General features: G+C 41.1%; 2 protein-coding genes across 4 annotated transcripts in view; one reads left to right on the top strand and one right to left on the bottom strand.

Annotated features, from left to right (window-relative positions):
• The first annotated feature begins 1,175 nt into the window (after positions 1-1,175).
• KLHL34 (kelch like family member 34) lies at positions 1,176-3,440 on the top strand. The gene is made up of 2 exons (XM_026052278.1): positions 1,176-1,215; positions 1,388-3,440. The coding sequence occupies exon 2, from the start codon at positions 1,499-1,501 to the stop codon at positions 3,284-3,286; it is 1,788 nt and encodes a 595-aa protein (XP_025908063.1). The 5' UTR covers positions 1,176-1,215; positions 1,388-1,498; the 3' UTR covers positions 3,287-3,440.
• Positions 3,441-5,321: 1,881 nt separating this feature from the next.
• The window catches only part of CNKSR2 (connector enhancer of kinase suppressor of Ras 2), a 205,929-nt gene continuing 189,294 nt past the window's right edge, over positions 5,322-21,956 (bottom strand). For 2 of the 3 annotated variants that reach the window (XM_026051981.1, XM_026051984.1), the window contains 2 exons: positions 10,051-10,247; positions 5,322-6,991 (listed from right to left, as the gene is read on the bottom strand). In XM_026051981.1, coding sequence (XP_025907766.1) covers positions 6,776-6,991; positions 10,051-10,247 — 413 coding nt within the window. In that variant the 3' untranslated portion in view covers positions 5,322-6,775. Of the gene's footprint in view, positions 6,992-10,050; positions 10,248-19,213; positions 21,058-21,956 lie in introns of those variants that run through there. The other variant, XM_026051998.1, reaches the window with a different exon arrangement.

The following is a 21,956-nucleotide window of genomic DNA, read 5'->3' as shown; positions in this document are numbered from 1 at the left end:
AATAATAAAAAAAGAAATGCAGTAAAATGACTTTACCTGTGGCTTCAGCAAACGGTGAAACTTTGCAGTCCTGCGGGATCCTCTCCTGCCCCCATGCCTGCTGGTCCATGCTGTAGCAAAATGGTCTGGCATTTGTCAGCTGTGTCATTTTGCAAGACTGGAGCATGTTTGGCCTGGAAAGCAAGGTGTCAGAAGGAGATGCCTCACTGATATGTGAACACCTCCACCCAGAGTTACGCGGGGAGAAAAAGAAAAGTGACCAGAACATGGCATCTGCCCAGAGCTGCTATTCCTGGGGGTAACTGGATCCTGAGAGCCCCAGGTGAAAATCAGAGATAATCCCCCTATACGTGCCTCTAATTGGGGCTAGTGAAGGCTGGAAGGGGTAGGAAGGCTGATGGCTCAGCTGTAGATGTTCACAGGCATTTGGGGGGTTTGTTCCCGGCTGGTAATAGGGAATTCAACAATTATGCAAAGCCTTCCTTATAAACACATCTGAGTTTATCATGACACAGCTCCGGATCTATTTTTTGCTGGTGCCATGTGCGGAGGTGGTGCCCTTGTGATTTCCAGGCAGGTCATCCAAAGTCAGCTGCTTTGGCTCGGCCCACTGGTCCAGGCCGCTCCACTCGCCTGCACAGCGCCTGGCAGGCCAGCCGAGGGGATGTGCCTGTGGGCTATTCTCGTAGCGCTGAGTTATGAGGATATCATGTGAACCAAAGAGCCCAGAAATGCGTGTCGGACCCAACCAGTGACTAATCACGATATTTTGGTTGTCTCGGGGCCTTCGGGGGAAAGATTTACGGTCTTCAAATCTCCATGTCACAATCCCTGGGCACCGGCTTGATCTTCAGCTGGGACTTCCTCAGGACGTGAGGAAAGATGACCAAGAGGGGGCTGCTGTCCCAGGGGCAGTGAGATCTAAACTTATCTAAGCCTGAAACACAAACAAGGCTCAGGCAGGGCAAGAAACGAGAAAAGCCAGAGCTCCTTCTCATCTGTTCCTGCTGGGAGCCATGTACTGTCAGCTGGAGAAGATCTATTTGATCTGCCTGAGGAGAAAGAAGGGTCGAGGGCGGCGGCTGAGCAGACACAAAGTGCCATTTGTTGAGATTGTCATCTAGCTCCCTCATCTGTCACCTGATGGCCAGCCAAGCAAGTGCTCAGCACAACCGTGGACCATTCATCCTTGCAAAAGCAACGGAGTCGAGAAAAGTAAGCATCCTACAGCTGTTACGGCATTCAGCTGCTTTTTTTCCATGAAAGAATGCATTGAATTCACTACAAATCTACTAACTAACTCCCTATGCCAGGCAAGACACTGTTTTTTATTTTATTTTTTATTTATTATTATTTTATTTTTTTTGCTTGGGCTTTTCTTTAACAGCTGGAGGTCTGGTGGGCATTCGTACAATGGTCGTTGAGTAGGGCAGCTGCTTCGGTGTCTAGTTGCATTTTAACTTTAATAACTCAAGTGGAAAGCATTGCCATATCTACAATGAGTTACTTCCTGTCCTACTGCAAAGCACATTGCAATGCTGTGCTCTCCCAGTACCAGACTCTGAGATCAGAAGGTTTTCTCTGTGATATTCTACTGAAAGTGAAGGAAAATGAATTTCCTGCACACAAGTCTTTGTTGGCATGCTCCAGTGACTATTTTCGAGCCATGTTCAAAAGTTACACCCAAGAATCTAAAGCCAGTGTAATTCATCTGCAAGTTGTCTCGCCCACTGGTCTCCAGCATGTCCTGGATTTCATTTACACTTCCTTGTTGCCCCTTTCTTTCGAAAGCCTGGAGGATACCTTGGAAGCTGCAAGTTACTTGCAAGTGACTGATGCTATTGGCTTGTGTAATCAGTACTTGGTTAACAATCTTACCTTGGAAAACTGCTGTTTTTCTGCCAATGTTGCAAGAAAGTTCTATCTTCCAGATGTCTTGGCCGCAACAGAAAAATATATTATCAGTAATTTTTGGAAGTTGCTGGACTTGGATTTCACAGGACTGCTTCAGTTGAACTTCAGGTCTTTGCTAGCAGTGGTTAAATCACCAGACCTGCCTAGGGTGAAAGAAACCTGCTTGTTGAATTTTGTGCTGATGTGGCTAAAGCAGGACTCATCCAGGCTGGATCATAGAAGTAGCCTTCTAGAGCACATAAGATATGGTCTCATCCCAGTGGAAGATCTGAGAAAAATCTATACACAGTCAGAGATGCCTCTCACTGCAGGTATTAAGTGCTTGATCATTAAAGCAATAAATTACCATACATCTGTTTACAAGCAGCCTGTCCTGCAGGATAAGTCCACCACTCTGAGAAACCAGAAGACTCGGATCATTCTGTTGGGGGGAGGGAGAGCAAATGAGGGTCTTGTCACCGACGTGGTGGCCTTCGATGTTTACAATCACAGATGGCGAGCTCTCACCCATGTGCAGGACAGGGTGCAGAATCACAGTGTTTGTGTGGTGGGGAACTTCCTCTATGTCCTGGGAGGGGAAATAGAAGATGGTGCTTTGGAAGACGCAAAAACTGACAAAGTCTTCTCAGTCACAAACAAGGTCCATCGCTATGACCCGAGGTTTAACAGATGGACACAAGTCACTGGCATGCTGGAGAAGAGATGCCAATTTTCCTCTTGTGTCTTAGGCAACAGCATCTGTGCCATCGGTGGGAGAGGGGAGAATGGGTTGCTGCATTCCTCTGTGGAAGTCTATGACATCAGCAGGGACAGATGGAGGAAGGCCACAGAGTTGCCATGCAAGATACATGGCCACGCTGGTGCCATTTGCAAGAATACCATATACATCTCAGGCGGTAAATGCACAGGTCAAGCCAGCACAAGTAAGGACGTATATTCACTGAGCTCACTGGAAGAGCAGTGGGTGAAACAAGCCCCTATGAGCATTGCTCGGTTTGGGCACCAGATGGCAACAATCAGAGAAGCCATATTCACATTTTTAGGATTATATGAACCATTCTCTGAAATAGAAAGGTATGACCCTGATCAAAACCAATGGACTCGTTTAAGGCCGTTGACCTATGACCGATTTTGCTATGGCCTGGTAGTTGTAGAAGAAACTGCACTTCTTATTGGAGGGAAGAAATGGCAAGACTCACGGGAAGTGCCCACTCAAGATGTGGTTGGATACGACATTGACAACGATGGCTGGGAAGAGATCTGCAAAGCTCCTGTGCCTTGGTGGGGACTGCAGTGTGCAGTGCTGCAGCTCTCTGAAGAGGCCGATGAACAGGACAGTGACACACAACAAAAGAAGCCCCCAAGCTGCTGAGCTAACACTTTGTGGAATGATTACACCAGGAGGTGAGCAAGTAGGGCTGTCCTGGAGAAGAAAAAGGAAATTGCAGTGGTGCTAAACGTGACAGACTCAAGTTTTTGCCTTGTCAAGCAGTACCCTCGGTGAAAATTGTCAAGTAAATTTGGCTCTAGCATAGGAAAAGGTGCTGTGATTTATACAGTGGGAAATTGATGTTAAGAAGGATGGATGTAACAAGTAGCACGTTTGGAGATGAGCTAGAATCACAATGCTTGACATTTTTTTTTTTTTTTGAAGAATAATACCTTGATGGCAATTAATAGTTATTGAAAATCAGATTTTTCAAAGGTTAAAAAATATAATCCAGCTTTTCTGTTTTCCTAATCAGAGGTAATTTTCTCAGCTGGTAAGTGCTATTGAATTTTATGCTATGGCTAAGCAAAATGAAAGTGAGCTGTATAAAGAGTAGAAAATTGATGTCTAAGAGAAATAATAATAAGTAGTGCCAAGAAAAAGGTATTATTTGATATGCTACATACCAGGCAAGAATGCCTTAGCTAACCAGCATGAAATTACTGGACAGAAAGCATGGCTTTTTCGAAATGTAGCCTCAGCTATGACCATATGTTAAGACAGTGATTGCTCCACAGAAGAAGTGAAGCAAGAAAGCCACTTCTCTCTGAGCAGCCTTTGTTGCAGTTTGCTCTTCAGATGCCTATTTTGTGTTATTTTAAACACACACGGTATTGCCATGGTCCATTTCTTTTCGTATACAAACCTTGTGTTAGTTCAGATGCCCAGGACTGAACAGATATACTTATTTTAAGGCTCTATGAACCTTACAGGAGTTGCATTAGCTAATGCTCTGATACTTACTTGGCTACTTGGCACTTTGTTCCACCTGGTCAGAATGGTAAAACTGTTCGCAGTCGCTGAACTAGCACATGAGAGAACCAGGCAGTCAAACAAGGTTTAATTTCATTGCAGAGGACGAAGGGGAGGAAAGTTTTCAGAGGTCTGTGTTCGGTGCCTGCCTGCACCCAAAAGAGCAATAGTCTTACTTCTATTTAGCCATGCTAGCAGAGTCTGAAGGCACAGACTGTGTGCGTACTATCAATCGGGCATGCTGATCTGTGAAACGCAGTTAATGCGGCCAGATGCCAGAGAATCACGCTTGTACGGAGTATATTGAATCTCCAATAATAAACTTTGGTTTAAAGGCTAAATTTATTGTACTTCGTTTTACAATGTTCCCTTTCTAAACTGATGCTTAATACAATAAAAATATATATAGAAGAACATTTAATAGTCTTAAGGCAGCACAATGGATAGGACACATGTTCTTTGTCACTAGGCTAGCTTAAAAAAACTGTAATGTTTAATTTTCACTTTTAAAGCAATTGAGCTGACTTTACTAATGTAAAGTGCAGACAGAATAGCTGTTGCATAGCAACAGATCTAAGTCTTCTGATCTGCCTTGGTTTTGACAAGGAATCCACTACACAGTGTGCATATACATCCATCAGATATAAAGAGTTTTTATATGAATATATTTACTTTTGGTCCAGTAGACAATAGCAAGAGAACCTAAATGCTTGGAACAATGTCACAACCCATCTCAAGTCAAGCATTTCTTAAGAGAAATTTACAAAAACTTCACAAATTTAATATACAAGTCAGTACCCATGCAGTAAATAAATGTTCAGTTTATACAAACAGTAGTCTTCTAAATGGTACAAATATTACACTGGATCAAGAATTCTATACAAATGTTAATACACGATTTGTCATTCATGTAGACTTGAATATAGGATTACTTAAAATGGGCTACAGAAAGGCCACTCTTCTGTACAATTGTGCAAAATCTGCAAAACATTTGCAATCTGAATGCCACAATATAACCAGGAAGGAAGGAAGGAAAATAAAAATAAAGGAAGGAAAATAAAAATAAAGGAAGGAAGGAAGGAAGGAAGGAAGGAAGGAAGGAAAGAAGGAAGGAAGGAAGGGAGGGAATCATCTGTCTGTTCTTCCATTCATTATGGAGATAACTGCCAGAAAATATCAGAGCTCATGAAGTTTAAAGAACATTCACTGAGCTAAATAGGCAAGTTGGTTAGGAGTACAACTTACTATAAGAAGTACAAAGGAGGCTTTTCTCTTTCACATGAGCATTAATAAATCATATCATGAGTCCTAACTTATGCAGCAAAACACTGAGAAGCAGCACAAATATTTTGTCAAGCTCTGCTCACTTCATAAACAAGCCCAGAAAGAGTAAATACATGATTTAAGATTTACATCCCACTTTCCTAGCATGTGCCTGACTCTAAGGAGATGTTCCTACTCAGATTTACCAGGTTGTCTCCTGCACATCTCAAATCTCATGGAAGTCTAAAACATTTTAATTGGCTTGTGAACTCAGCAGAATCTGGAGACTGAAACCCTCTCAAAAGCAAACCAGGCTTTTTAAGGTCTCAGCTATTTTTCATGTTCTGTGCTCAGCTCTGTTCCCTTCACATTTTTTCCCTGCATACAATATGCTCAAATTTCACAGCTCACAAAACAAATAAAAGACTATTTGAAAAATCCTATTCATTCCTCTTCTATTGTGGGAATTTTCAAAGCCTCTCAGATGCAGAGCATTTTATAGGGAACCTTTTCCACTGCTGTTTTTTTCTGAGCAGGAGAAATACCTTTGACAAGGATGTTCAAAATAAAAATTTTCTCTGTTCCAAAATCTGCATATTATACCAATACCTTCAATAGAAGCATGGATGACAGGAACATGACTTTTTTTTTTAAATCAACGAAATATAGCTAAGAGACATATAACAAATAATTTGGTTTTAATTAGAATAGAAACCAGCATCCCTTTGTACTGATGGTAAACCTGAGCAACAGGCTTTTAAAAAATCGCAAGGAAATAAGACCTAATCTCTTAACACTTAAATTCACATTAGTCATTTTTGTTTGCTGATTTTTATCCTTTTATCTGTTTGACAAACCTGAAACAGCTACTGCATTACATTTTTTCCCTGTCATTTAAGAAAACTCCTAGAGTTTTTTATTAAGTATAAAAAAAAAGGTTTTTTCACGCCAACAAAATAGTACCTGCACTCCAAAAATGCAATGCAATGCAACAGTGGAGTTATGTAATAAAAAATTTCATTGTAAAAGTGACCTTCAGTAACAAAACATTTGTCCGTAGAACTTTCTGTGAGAAGGATGCAGTCTTCCAAAAATGCTTTTCAACACTTCTCTTCAATAGTTAAAGACCATGTTCATTTATTTCACAGAAGATAAACGCGAGCCAAGTATTGGTAGCATATAAAATATACAAATCCTCCTTAAAGATACGGTATTGTTAACCAACGAAGGTTTTCTTCACACAGCTGTGTAACATTAAAATATAACTTACTAGAGCTCTCACATAATGCTATAAAAACTACTCTATACACGTAAGTAAAGGGCTGGAGTGTGGTAAAAGGGAGAAAATGAGTCCCTCTATACATGCGTTTCAATGTAGGAGTGGGTGTGTGCTAAGGTGGCTATAAGGACATCAACCTCCGAAGAGCCGTTAACAGAGTCCCTTGGGGTGCTGCTCGGACGGGTGTGCGCAAAGAGGTCCAGGTACATTCGCTTCCATTCCTGAAAGTCTCTGGAGGTCAAATCAGGATGATCCAGAACTTTATCAATAGCGGCTACCTCTCCCTGCCTGGCCTGTGGGAGACAACAGAGAAACAGGAGGAGATGAGTCACCGACAAAGCTGTGTGGGCGGCCGGGAGGAGAGCAGCAGCCAAGGGGAGCTCCAGGCAGGGCTGTGCCGCCCTCCCTCCCTCCCTCCCTTCCAGGCATCGCTATCATCTAGCAACCCCAAAAGCTCTCCTCTCCCCTCGCATCCCCCTTGCTTAGCAAAGCCGGTGCTGTTTGGTGCGAGCGGCTTCCGTGTCCCAAGATGTGCCTCCCGCCGTGCAGTGCCATCTGCTTGCTCTCTGCGATCCTCACACGCAGCGCTGCGCCTGTGCGTGGGATGCCGGCAGATGGATGGCCTCGCGCCCGCCGACAGAGCTGAGCTGTTTTTACCGGGCTTCTCACGGGGACATCTGAGAGCGGCATCGCAAAGGGCTGCGCAAGGACCTCTTGACTTGCTAACCCCTCTTTAAAGATCCTATGGGCACAAGGGGCTGCCTGGCTGCCACCGCTTCCTGCCACTATGGTGAAAAATGAAAGCTGAAACAGGTAAAATCCAAAAAAGTGACTGATACCTTCTTGCCCATCGCAGGGACAGGCAGCATAGATGTCTCAAACTCAGTGGCTAGTGATTAGTTTCTCAAGATTAAGCCTCAGATACACATATAGGCACGCAGGACTGTTGTACTCATTGGAAAATAGATGAAAAAGATGTAAACTTTGGAAGCACATTTAAAACTCAAGTTTCCAGCATTATTCATATGCAGAGAAACAATTTGGGCCTCAGCCTCTATATCCTCTATCCTCTGCTAGAGAGGCTTCACAGCTCTCACTCCCAAGGCATATATCCCACATCCATATGATGAGTATGTTAAATCTTTCTAGGAGCATGTTAAAGGGAAACATTATGCTGCGCCAGATGACAGTGTGGGAAAGGTCCTCAAGGGTCAGATGAGTCAACAGAAAGCAGAATATTGAATGTCATATTAAAGAGTAGCTAATTAATGCTACATGCTGGAATGCTCATTTTCAGAAACTAAGGTGCAAGCAGAGAACGACCAGTGGAGGTGAAACTGTGGGAAACCTTAATCTTTCCTTAAACTACAACAACCTGCTTCTCAGAGACCATGCCTGCTATCTTATCTCACTTACCTCACTGTAAGTCAAGTAGATCATTCTAGCTGGCAGGAAAGATGGTTTTGTGAGTATACCTCAGGACAGAAAACAGAGATCTTTTCATTAAGGACTTAGATGATGGAACTGAGACTTTATGGATGGTACCAGCTAGAAGCAATTTGGAGGGCTGGTCAGATTGCTGCTAGTTTTGATAAATAAGACATCAGAACATCAAATCCAATAGGCATGTGCAAATAACTACACGTGGAAGGATAAAGCAAAGGCACTGTTAAAAGGCAAAAATAACTGGTCTCTAACTGTAAGCACCTGCTGATAGATATGGTAGATCTTGGTATGGCAGATAGGGAGCTTTGAGCTACAATAAGCAACAAACTCTGCATGACTTAACTATGAAGCAATTGCAAACCAGGCACATTCCATTGCAGACTGATGCCATATCCTTTGGTATTCGCTGATAATGCATATCCAATTTTTGTGACATTTAAGAATGATTTAAATTGATCAAAATCTGGACAAAAATGATGAAGGGTTTAGAAAACGTCTCTTGTGGTGAGAGAACGAATGATCTCTGTTTGCTTGATCTAAAAGAAAGAAGACTCAAAAGCACTAAAACAACCCTCTGTTTGATAGGAGTGAATTGTTGATATTCCGGGGAGGAAATCAATGTTGTTTATAGAGAACCATTGGCTTAATTTAGTCAAGTATCAATAAACCCTAACAAGAAAGACAACTAAGTATCGCAATAAACTGCTAAGTGATTGAATCATTCCTGGCAATTTCATGGCAGGATCTTGCCTGTAACAGACCAATATCTTTCACACAATGTTGGAGTGAGTGACCCAGGCATGGCGCAGAAGCACAGGTACTTCATGAAATTCCTGCTGTGGATTTGTATCAGTGGATTTGTATCCTGCTGTGGATTACTGTGGATTTGTATCAGTTTCCCATGCTGCAAGTTCTTATAGGAGACTTGATGAAAACTCGCTCAGCTACTCTATGTCTTGATTTTTTTCTGCCAGCCACCAAACCTGTAGAGACACCCACCTGCATACTATAAGCATATATAGCCTTCAGTGAGATAATACATGTAAAAATTTAAGCACGTGTAACATTTTTTTTTCAGGACAGGAGCCCCACAGCTTGAAAATAATATTGTTTAAATGCTACCTTAGGTGATGGAAAACTAAATTAATTAATGTTGATAAAGCCCCCTTTGATGAAAGCTGTTACAAAATCTGCTGTACAATTATCTGGTGACTTAAAATGTGGTAATTTAATATAGTTAAAAGGGTCCCTGGGGAAACTCTGCATATTGTTTGCTGAAATCTCTAACAGTACAGATTTAATACCGTTGTAACGAACAAAGAAGCAGACCAGGAGGTTAAATGAGCTGTGGTACATTGACAACAATGATAAAAATCTTCAGCTCCACCATTACCACTATCTGTTTATTTAATCAATCTCACTGAATAAATACAATGATCTGATCAGTTTATGCCAAATGTGAGGACACAGTTCATTCCCAGAGAAGCTTGGCAATCAGAAAACAATCGGACGGTTTCAAAAGGACTGCTCCCTTCCAAAAGACTGCCTTTGCTTAAGCTTCAACTCTGGCAATTACAGACTACATGCATTTTGGTAAATGAAAATGTTCAGGAACAAGAAAAAGGGATTAAGGTCTCTGATAATTTGGTGTCATTTTATGTTAAACTAGCGAGAGGAGGAGTAGCTTTCTGAGATTTTATTTCCTCACAAATAAAACCTGATCCCCTCACTTCCCCTGCTCTCCCAAGTATTTTCTGGGCTTGGAGAACAGCGTTTACCCATATCTTTGTTGTTTGTTTCTCACACCAGGCCCAGCCTGGGATCCTGCTGAGTACAATTAATCTCTGACTACAATACAGTAAGAGCCAAGCCTGGGGCAGGATTTCTTCTCTCTCTTTTATCTCACCTTTAAAGTGCTTTTCAGAATTCGCAGCTGGTGCAGTTTTTCATTGACTACTGGATCACTACATCTCTTTATAAAAGATTTCTTATACTCCAGCTTAGTGGAAATCCGTCTTTCTCCTAGCGGAGACAGGCTGGCCTGCTCCAAGGCTCTGTACAGGTCTTGCAAGGAGTCTGCTGTTTTTTCTTTTATAGTTTCAGCTGTAATGAGAAAAAAAGGGGGGAAAAAAAAGAAGAGGAAAAAGGCAGAGAAAAGAACAGAATATCATTAAGCTGGTTATACAAAAATCTATCAAAAATCTTTTCAAAAGGTGTAACAGGTTTAACTAAACCAGCAGGTGAGCATTTCACACTTCCAGGAAAAAAAAAAAAAAAAGCGCTGAAAGTCTAGCTATTAAGTACCTTAAGTATTGCCTTCCAAAGAAAGGGAGAAAAATTTCCAAGAACTATAAAATCTTGACTGGTTCAGACAGAAGAAAGAAAAAAACAGTGAAAAATGAAGTAACCTTTTGGTCACATACTATCAGAAATCACATCTTTAACTGTAATTAGATATATTGGCAGCTTAGTTATTACAAGAAAAGGAAAGATTAGAAGCATCCTATTGAAGAAGTTGAAAAGGGATCTAATTTTTCTCATGGGGTATTGATATGTACTGACATTCAAGAATATGTTTCCAACCGATGGTCCTGGAGTGACATGTAGTTTTCCTTCCTGCTAGTTTAAAGCCCACCTCTTTAACTGGAATTTCTCTTATTTTCTGATATTCCTGGGTATTCTTCAACAGTTAATAATGATGTCGCTCATGGTATTTTTTTTACTGTACTAATATGTACACACCAGACACAAGAAAGCATCCATGAGTGACTAGCCAGCTGCATAGCAAACAAACCACAGCTACTTGCATTACAGATTTTTCATTCTGACTAACATGGGGGACATTTTAAAGGAACAAAAAATGGAAGATTTTGCTCCTTCAGAAAGGAACTCAGCCAAACCTTGGTTAGAAATTATCAGAATGTCAGCTTCTCACACATCCTTTTCCCCATAAGAAACTTTTGATGTCAGTAGAAACCTGCCAAGTGTTTGGTGAAGCTGTGATCGATGCATGGTAACCAGTTATCCCAGGGGTGAGCCCACGGCAAGAAATATCTGTACTCACTGACTGAAAGTTCAGCACATGGTGAAGCACCCACATAGCAAAGCTTTAGCCTACCTGCGTGCTTTTCAATCCATACCGCTACATCCATATGTTTTTCTATCCATACTACTGGTAGGGTAGCGTGGCAGGACAGCCAGTGTTCAAAAGTGCTATGCTGAGAAGACAAGCTTGCCATGAAATACCTGAGATATCTTCTTGGTCAAATCAGCACCACACAGCACAACAACTACTCATCTCAGCTCCAAATAAGAGACCAGAATCTCCATCTCCCATTACAAGTATTTACATTTGTATAGGTCTTTACATAATCAAAGAATTTTGCAGTCAGCAATTAATCTTGTCTATCTCCAGCCAGTTTACTTCTTTGTAAAGAAGTAAACTTTCAGTTTGTGGGGGCTACTGTGTTGTTCAATAGCCAATAACACCATCACTTCTGGTGTTCTATTTAAAACACTCTTTTTAAATCATATGTAGTTTTTAAAGAACTATTTTTTTTTAAAGTAATACAGAAATGAAGAAGAACAAGAGTTTTTTTATGGTTGGAGGTGTTGTAGGTCTGAACAGACCTGTTGGGTTCCTTCAGCCCTACACTATTGCTCACTAAGTCCTCCCATCATGTGTTAATAAGGCCTCGAAAGCTGTAGTCATCACTGTCTGTGTGGGCAAAACTTAAAGAAAAATAAAAATGAGATACAAAACATCTAATGTGTTAAATGGGAAAATATGGAGTAGCTGCATATCTAACGATTGGTTAAAAGCCCCAGAAGTCTTGATTTTTATGCTTTCTTAAAAATCCCATGCAGCAATGAGATAGCATGTTTGGGTAACTGTATCCGTTCTTATCATTGAACATCTAAGTCGACAAATCTGAGAGCTGGGGAATGGGAGTGATTTGTGAAAAGGCAAAGGGAAAAAATCCTCCAAGATCTGAACAGGGATTATTTTACATCTGTTTCTCTCTTCCTCTTATCCTGTGTTATGCAAGAGGAAAAAAAAAAAAAAAGAGATCTTTCCTCTGCTCCCTTTCCCCCAGCAGCATAGCCACATGGTATCCTCAGGAGATTAGTAAGTACATGAAAACTCTACTCAAAAAGAGGGACAATGCCTTGACTTCGAGCCATTTTAATTTATTTTGCCAGGGAGATCCAGATCCTGTGTTAGCCACTGCTTTCAGACTTGCTGTTGAAACCATCCTGGCTCCTGAAACCTGAAAGGTCCTGACTGCAGTAAAGGACAAAAGCAGCCCTCAAATCACTTCAGATTTAACCCCCGTGATCAAGCCTGAACAGAAATGGCACAGGAATAGTTGAGGCTGCATGGAAAGATGGATAGCTAGCTGGGACATTACCAGGCAGGTCAGGGAGAAGTCTAGGGGCCTCCTGTAACATGGCGCTGACAGATCTTTGAAGCCCATGTCCACCTCTGCCTCCCCAGGCTTTGCCATCATTGACTACTGTACAAACAAAAAGCATTTGGAGGAGATATTGGATTTGATAAGGAAGGCAAGAGGAGTGAGGAAAAACAGCATGCCCTTTCCTTAAATATCTTGCTGTTGACGCTAGAATACCTCAAGCAGGACAAGTGGCTACCATGGTTCCGGGGAAGGCAGGGGGAGTCCTGCTAACACATCCTACACCCTTAACATTTTCCACTGGATGTGACGTGCTGCCCTCAATGACTGGAGTAAGTTCTCAGTAGGTGGGAGTGAGATTATACACAAATTTTTCCTCCTTCACCCTTCTGCTGAGGGATTTGACTGACTTTTTTGTAGGTGTTGGTGAAACCCTTCGTGCCATAAAGGATCAGAGATACTTGATTAGATAAACATCTGAGCTTAAAAATGTTTTATTATTATTATTAATTCTATTGGTGTACTTGATGCAAGTGATATGCTATGCCCGCAGGGCTGCCTTCTTAAGAAAGAATAAGGCTTCAGGTAATGCCTCATTTAAATAGAGAAAAGACCTGATGGGATTTGTGGGCTGACCTTGCAGCAGTCTATACAGCAAGTTACTCACTCTCACTTGGCTGGCTGCTGAGTCACGGGGCGCATCTCTGCAGTTGCCGTGTTTCTCTGAATACATTGGTAGATAATTCTTTCCCTATGCACCTAAAAAGAAAGCTTTTTCTCTCTCTCCCAGTCTCATCTAGAACATGCTAGAACAGTTCTGTCACTTTGGAACCAAAATAAAACTGCATAAACTCTGCAGCATGCAGGATCTACATTCTGCACCACATCTTCCAAATCCCAGAATGCACAAACAGTATATTCAAACAGTGTACCTTTAAGTGAACCCCAAACCATTTGCTTTTAACCGAATTAAATTCAGCAGCTGAACAATGTTTCAGACTAGTAAATGCTATGTTATAATTTTTCATTATTCTGCCTTCCATTTGGAATAGTTGAGAACGTCTTGTGCTCTACACCCACTTCTTAAAATGCCACAAATACCTGCATAGATTTTAAGGATTTCTTAAGAGAGGAAAGATGGAGATATTAGCTGAGTGAGTGAAAACACGTTCAGAAAATTATTGGTAGTTGCCATTAGGGAAAATTTGGCGGGATTTATATTATTTATATTATACTCCCACTTGTTGTTAAAATGAAAGTGGCCCAAGGTCCATACTGTGGTCCATGACCACCTGCTAGCTCCATTGGACTGTACATCTTTCCATTATTTTCCTCCTGTATACCTGTACCTCTAGAGCAATCAGTAAGAACATATGGTATTTGAGTGAAAAGCAACCTCAGTCAACATTGATATTTACATGGTATGAGGGTGAATCATTATTTTTCTGATCATTAGCATCAGGAAGATGACACAGAATTAGGGATATGTGGAAGGCTACGCTTGTAATCCAGCTCACGAACACATCATGTTGTAGACAGAGAATCTCTAGGCATACTTTTCTCAAAAATCATGTCTAAATATCTGGGAAAATCCTTGGAAATTTTAAGTGAAGGTTCCTGTGCTGCTGTGACTCTCTTTCCTTGTAAAAGCTCATGACACTGAAAGCTGGCATGTTTTCCCTCCAGTGAGATACCAGAAGAACCAGTGATTGTACCTGGGATCATGAGCACAAGTAACTGTCTGTGCAAGAGCAGCACAACACAATGAATTATTGTTTTTATTGCCTGCTATGTCAACAAGATCAGATTTTTCAAGGGTTGATGATCTCCTCTGATGCCCATTTCTACTTTACCCATTCTTCCTAATGCAATGCAGGTTTTCCTGTTATTCTTAGACTTCTCACATTGTGGGACACCATTGACCACTCTGCATTCTCTGTTGTTCCATTATCCTGTTTGCTAACTTTACAGCTTAGTGATACCCTTTCCTTTGCTGTGCAACTCTTGTCATGCACACCCATTGCTCTCCTTAAAATCAGCCCTGCATTTGGACAAAATGACCACTTCCTGAAAATCCAGAGAAAGCTGAGCTGCTGCAGGTTCTCTGACAGAGAGTGAATAACACACAAGCAGTTGAACTGAAATCCTCCATGCTCTGCTGAAGTCCAAATTCCCATTCTTATTCCTTTTGGTAAGCTCACTTCTCTCTAGCAGAGAAACCAACTCAGAACAGCCTTCTCAGGATATTAAGATGGTATTTTTGTTAGCACACAGAACTAATTACCTTATTAAAGAATAGCTATATGTTATTTTATCCCTACAAATCTCACAAGATTTGCTTCCAATTTTAGGATTATACCTGCTTTACCCTTAGCACTGGGGAGCCATCTAACTGAAAGCTCCCAGGGACTATTTCTGGCTGTCAGTATCTGCCACACCAAAGCTGAGAGAGCATTTTTGGCCTCTGGGAAATGCTCTCAAGCTAGATAAAAACAAGTCTTGACACATGTCTCATGTGGATCCGCAAATCCCTGCTCTTCTTTTTTTGCCTTCTTGACCATGATGCATCCACATTAGAAAAAGCAAAGCTTGCCTAGTGCATATTAGGTGATAATAAGTGACAAAATCCTACCGCAGATTTTTATGTTACAGCATGTCGGGTGTGCCATGTCTATTAAAAAGATGCCTGAACCTCCTGTGATTTTACTTTTTGTGTAACATGGCAAACAGGCACCTGCCCTTCCCCAGTGAAGAGGAGGCTTCTTGCTGCAAGCTCTCAAGTCCTTGCTCAAGCTATGTGCTGTCTGAATCGTGCATGCAGGTGGCCAGACTGAGGTTGCAAATCTTTGCAAAATAGAGAGGGGAGACAGAAGGGATCTTTCTGTATTTAAGGTGAGGAAGCAAAAGCATAAAAGGAGAATGGCTGTGCTGGAAGGGAGGGAAGAGAAGAAATCCTCCAAAGCAGCACTTCTCGGTTTCTCAGTGTAAGCTTAAATGCATCTTTGCTGCTGTTCAGTTAATCTTCTGACTTTGAACTGCACAAGGGGGAGACATATCCAAATACTTGTGATGCAGAAGAAAAGAAAGAATTGCAGGCATTTTTGCACTATTTGGGTGCACTGCAGGCAGATTAAGCTAGATGTTTCCTTTTCCCCCACTCTGCAAACCAAAAGGAAAGGAATGCTGAAATGAATGAAAGGTAAAGTTTTACAAGATTGTATCTGCACAGCTGTGTGTGCTGCAGAAACCCCTGCACATGTGTATAGGAAGCCATGGTAACATGGAAAATCAACTCATATTAGGAAAGCACTCCAAGCCACATCACTGATTACTGAGAAAAGGAACAAGCAACACAGTGTTTAAGCACGGCATGGTGCAAGCCGGCAGGAGGTACAAGAAGATCCAATTCTGCACTACATGAAAGGCAACTGCTAATCATCTGCTATGGATAATAAGGAGCTGATTTTCTTGTTAAAGCAGAAATAGAAACCTGTCTTCTCCTACTCCATATTACATTAAAATAAAGGCCTGAATGGGCATGCAAATATACATATGCCTATCTAATGAGAACTGTGCCTGAGTGATAAAAAGTGTAAGCAAGCTTAAGAATAGTTGTGGGCTTCCTGGGCAGCATCTGATCTTTGCATGCCTTCTCTCCGCTGTTCCTTCCCTTTGCTTGCCCTTTTCTGTTTTGTGTATTCCTCAACCCTTTTGGCCCTTTATAATATAGACTTGCATATTAGAATGTGCAGGGTTTTCCCCAAAGTCTTTGAGTCAAGGGAGGAGCAGTGTTTGAAAACATGCCTCAATTCGCATGCGTACAGAAACAGTGTCCAGGGGCTCACAGAACTACTCTGCATTTTACGCCATTCTTTCCTCTAATGAGGAAATATTTCTTGGAGACCAGGAGAGTTGCACATGGTTTCTATTTTCTTCTATTATGTATACTTGTGGGTAATGAAAATATTCCCTAGAGATGTTATTCACTCAGAGAATGAACACAGCAGGGCTCTGTGATAGCTGGAGTTTTCCACCTGATGCGAAGAGTTTGCCTCTCCTCTCACAAGCACAGGCATAAACTGGTTTCTTGAAATGAAGTGAACTGTGTATACAAGTGGAAAACTCATCTCTCATAGGACAGATTTTAGCAGTTTTTTTTCAGACGTTCCCACTACAGCAAAGTTCAATCAATTGTGGTGTGGTACCAAAATCACTTTTAAAAGATCTGACCCTAGCCATTAATCTCTTCCTCTCAGGTCACTCTTATCTGAACATAAAGTTCCATACATGCTTTCACAACCTTACGAGTTACCATTGGCCTGCAGACTACAGGCTGGGAACTAGTAGGCAAAAGCATATTCAACCTCCAGTCTTCGCGGGCCACTTGAGCTGGTCTTACTGGAAGTCTCATGCCTGTATCAGTCACCTCTCTTCCGGTTTCCATGCAAATGGAGATGTGCATAAAAAAGGGTTGGCACTAAACTCCATCAGCATCAAAACGAAAACACACTCAGGGTCCTTTTTCTCCCTACAGACCAGCACTGCTCTGCCAACATTGAGGCATTTTCAACATGCACTCAGCCATGAAGTACAGGTGCCAGTAAATTGGTTAATATGTTAGTGAGAAGAGGAAACATAGACAGAAGGAGTAACTGGCTAGCTCTGCTTGCACTGGCTCTTAACAGCTCTCCCACATCTCCAATGAGCATCAAGAGGAGCTCCTCATTTGCTCCCAGTTCTGCTGTTTGACTAGTTTATATTGGGGCTGTGATTTCAGAGAGGGCATAGGAAAGAGGATGAATAACTCAAAAGGATCCGATAGTAACAGAAAACTCTCATCAGTGGAGGACTTCTGGGCAGCAGCATTATAACTGTATCCTTTGGTATTTGGACATGGTATTCCACTCATTCAGTTGCTCGTGAAGGCATCATTTTAACCTTCATCTGCTGAACAGATTTTAGTGATTCTTTGGGAGAATGTAAACACAAAAAAAATAGGATAGGTTAACATTTTTCTGTGCCACACATTGATATAAGTGCTGTTTAATTTTACCACAAGCTAACACTCTAGAAGGGAAATAATCAAAGCAATTGCATTTGGATACTATGCTTCCCCTAAGTCCCTCAGTTCAGAAGAAAACTCCTTATAGTTACGGCATAATCCAGCATCTGAAGCAAGCTGAATAAACTGCTGTACATCTGGAGATGCTGTGACTTTTAAACAGGGCAACAACAACCCTATGGATACCTCCAGCAAGCAAAATATGGAAGCAATTACTCCTTCAGGAAAACTTTTTTTTTTTTCCCAGTACTAAGCTGTTACAACATGTGAAGCTGTGGAAGGTTAAGTGACAAACGATGTGGACAGAGCGACATTACTCACCAGTCAAAACCAAGTGACAGTCATGTTTGCAAAACAGCAATGCCTGTCAAGGTTTAGAGGCCTGTCAAACAAGTCTGAACGGAAGGAATATGTATTCCGAGGGAGCAACATCCGCTGGGGAGATGAACTGTACTGCAAGCTACCTTCCAACTTTGCTTATTTATATGAAAATATAGCACTGACAGAGAAATTTTCAAAAGTGCATCACTTAGGAGCCTAAATTCTCCTTGCAACATGAAAGAAGTGGGATAAATTAGTGTGGGCTGGAGCTAGGCTCATGTAATAGCCGGCTTGGTTTCCCCTGAAAGGCACTGCAGTCTGTTGGAGAAGCAGCTCTGAGGCATCTATGAAAAGGGCCTGAAGTATTTCTGAAAACGTTGTCCCAGAGGATGTCATATTTATTCAGATATTCACATTTATTATGGGATTTATAATTACAGATGTTATGATAGCGGCACTCATTAGATTCCTGACTAATTCATCTGTGCCTTGATTTACATGTTATTTATTTAAGGCAGGGCTCTGCAAAATATTAAGCACCCCCTGTCAGATGCTGAATGCCCATCACATCACTGCTCTGGCAGTACCCTACAGAGCTCCCTCCCTGTGAGGACCTGGGAAAACTAAAGCTATTGCCATGATGAAAGAAAGGTAACACTGTGCTGCTTCTCTAAGCAAGCCCTATGTCATCAGCTGTTGTAATGCACAATAAAGTTGGGAATATATATATAGGCCTTTATATATATAGGCCTAAAAATTTGTCTCAGAACGGGAACAACAGTCATCATAGAAGAATGATTTTTTTTTTTTGCCCTTATTAGGCCAAATATGCTCGCACACAAACGACACGAAAGAAAGTAGGTGACACCAGCCTTTAGAGACAATGGGTACGCAAAGGCAAAACTGAGTATTTGTTGGCTTATTTCCTTTATTAAGCCCAAAATAACACCTTCAAAAATCCTGACTTCATGAATAAATCAAATGTCTTCATTAAAGAAACATTAACTGCCATTTTCTATACTTTATTTTAAGGCATACAGAAAAATATTTAACAAATGTGTATGCAATCGATTGCCAGGGACTGCTAACGACAGCCCTTCTGAATGCCTCTGCAAAGCAATGGACTCCATACAATCTGGTAGAAAGGGTGGGGAGGGAAAAAGCAGATGAAGCTGAAGACCATCTACTTATATTGGCACAGATATACCCCTCATGGCCTTTGGCTACAAGGCGCAACCGAGACATCGGGACAACCCAAAGTGGCAGCCAAAGGCCATTTTCGAGGTGTATCTTTGCTTCTGCTCCTCTAATTCATTTCCAAATCATTTCATTTCTAACTAATTATGGAACTTAATGACAGCATGTAAAGGTCTGGCTCAGGTTTTGGGCCATTCCGACAGGATTTTAATGATATATCCTTCAGGTTGTGGAATCTTTATGTACTTAGCAGTGATTTATCAGCCTTGGCAGAGGCAGGTACTTCAGCGGCAACCTTATATAAAAAATAAATTCTGCCTTTGCCAAGCATCAGAAAGAGCACTAAATTAAATTTAAAAATCAATTCCTAGAGACAAGAGAGGCATAAAAACTCAGTGGGCTTGTCTATTTGGCCAACAGGCAAAAATTTATGGAAGTACAATTTTGTAATCAATAACAGCAATACAGTGTATGGTTTTGATTGGAAAAAATTAAAGATGCCAAAACAACATTGTTAAATATTTAGGCTGATTTGTGACAGTCCCATTAAGCAGAAACACAACATGCATTTTGATGAATTTTAACTAGTTTGTCATACTATACTTTTTATTTTTCAAAAAAGAATATTAAAACTATTATAAGCTTTATCACCTGCTGTAAGGCAGAATGATGCAATTTTATTCACTGCACATTTCTTGTCTGTGAGGCAAAAAAGCATAATTTACTTCTTTATAAAAGGGAAATATATATAACTATATATATATATAATTTTATTGGTATTAACATAATGCAATACCTTACATAGAGCAAACAGAAAGAAAACATTTCAAAATACATTTTTTAAAAGTATCTCCCCATAAGATAGTATGAAATATCAAGTAATTAGCATTACATTATTACAATACACCCTTAGCCAAATATATTAAGGAAAATCCACATTCTAACCACAGAGATAGAGGCAAACATCAACCCATAGGGGACTCAGAACATAATAATAAATACAATATCTGAATCTACTTTGAGTGACATCCAGACAAACACTGGCCCCAAAACAGCCCTCTGGAGTCTGGGTGTTATGCAGAGAAGACTTTGTGCCTATGTGGCCAGGCGGCATCACTCACATGTTAAAGTCCTAGAAGATAAAGAGGAACTGAAGAGTTTATCTGTGCAGAGTCTAATAAATCTCAGCGTGAGGTATCTTCTCCATCATCATCCAAACCAGTGTCAGTGTACCTCTCTGGCAATTTATTACAAATCAGTAAATAAATAGAAGACTCTGGATAGTCTGTACACACCTTCACTTGATCGAGTACACTTAGTATGATACAGCAAGTTAACCTCCTTCACTAGCGTGAAGTAAGCTTAAATGACGTAACTGTGGTTGACCTGAATGGATGCACTGGAGTTCAGTAAAAATGACAGCATTTTAGGGTTACCATGGCTGAATCCCTCTTTAATTCCTCGAGCTCTGCAGAACAAAACTGAGTGACATCAAAGCCCTTCCCCTGCCAAGACCCTCTTCCCCTTCCGTTCTCCCATGCCGAGGGCAGCACTCTCTGCCAATGTGCTCCATGTAGACTGGATCTGACCTTGTGCCTAGTCCCAGTGTGGAAAGGGTGCAATCTTCAAAAGACTGGCCATGCCCTTGGACGCCTTCCTGGAGGCCTCATATCCAGGCATGTGGTTGTCTATGCTTTAACACATCTGTTCGCTTTTATAAACAGCAAAGTTATTCAAGAAGAATTGACTTTCCGAACGGAGGCCATTAGGTTGCTTGCAAGAGGCTGACGTTGAGTCTCCGTCGTGCCAATTCTCTAATGATAAGTTTATCAAGCTCTGAGTCCACTCGGTTCAGTGCCAAGGGAAGTGGATCCGATCTGACATGGAGAGGTGCTATCAACTCTCGCAGTGTATTAGCCTAATACGATAAAGCAGTGATACAATATGTTGAAAGAATCGTGATGTGCCATTGTTTCCATATCATATTAGTATATCAGAGAAAACTGTCATGCAAACAAGAGCAAACAGCAAATCTGGCATACAGTCGCAGCACTCCGGAGCTCATCTAATCTGCATGCAGATATGCTCATGAGGACAGAGACATGGCACTGTTTTGCTATTATATTCTGCTCTGCCAAAAATATCCATCCCTGATGCAAAAGAGGTATTTAAGGTAGAAAGTTAGATATTCTCTCTCTCTCTCTTTTTTCTTTAATTGTGAATTTGCTTAAAAAACACAACAGAATGAAGATCTATTAAAAACAAATCAATAACTCGAGAGAATGAAATACATCCTAACAGCATGATTTGCCCTTCTACATGCTTAAAAGACATTAGCTTGTTTGGAAGTGCTAGGAAAGGTCACAGGAACAAAGGGAAAGGAAGCAAACTATGTGCCCCAAATCCATCAAATATGCAATAGGCAGAGAAAAATATTCTGTCAACTGCTTATGCATGGCACAGAAAGAGAGGTGGCACAACACAATCTGGCTCCTTGTGGTACTTTGATCCATGATGGTGAAACTGCGGATGAAGGAGAAGATACGGAGCTGGGAAATCATGTGACTTTGAAAGCACACTGACATTATACATTCAAAAACTAGGACGCTCCAGAAACTTTGTGGACCCACATTAGCGAAAGAAAAGAGAAAGAGAGAGGTGGAATAAACTGTCATATATTTATTACTTAGGATTTCTATGTGTATCTTTGAGCATAAGGTAAAAGCCTCAGTAGCTACCCTATTTTACTGTCTACTGCACGTATTTGCAGTAAGTATGAAACTTTCCATGAATCTTGAAATCTGCTGTGTTTTTTAA

This window comes from Nothoprocta perdicaria, unplaced genomic scaffold (genome assembly GCF_003342845.1).
Source record: "Nothoprocta perdicaria isolate Ctin4 unplaced genomic scaffold, notPer1 scaffold_112, whole genome shotgun sequence".
Lineage (NCBI taxonomy): Eukaryota > Metazoa > Chordata > Aves > Tinamiformes > Tinamidae > Nothoprocta > Nothoprocta perdicaria.
Note: the sequence above shows the minus strand (reverse complement) of the source record. Positions and strands in the feature narration are given on the sequence as shown.

Coding starts and splice junctions, on each gene's coding strand:
- KLHL34 (XM_026052278.1), top strand. CDS start 1,499: ATGAGTTACTTCCTGTCCTACTGCAAAGCACATTGCAATGCTGTGCTC.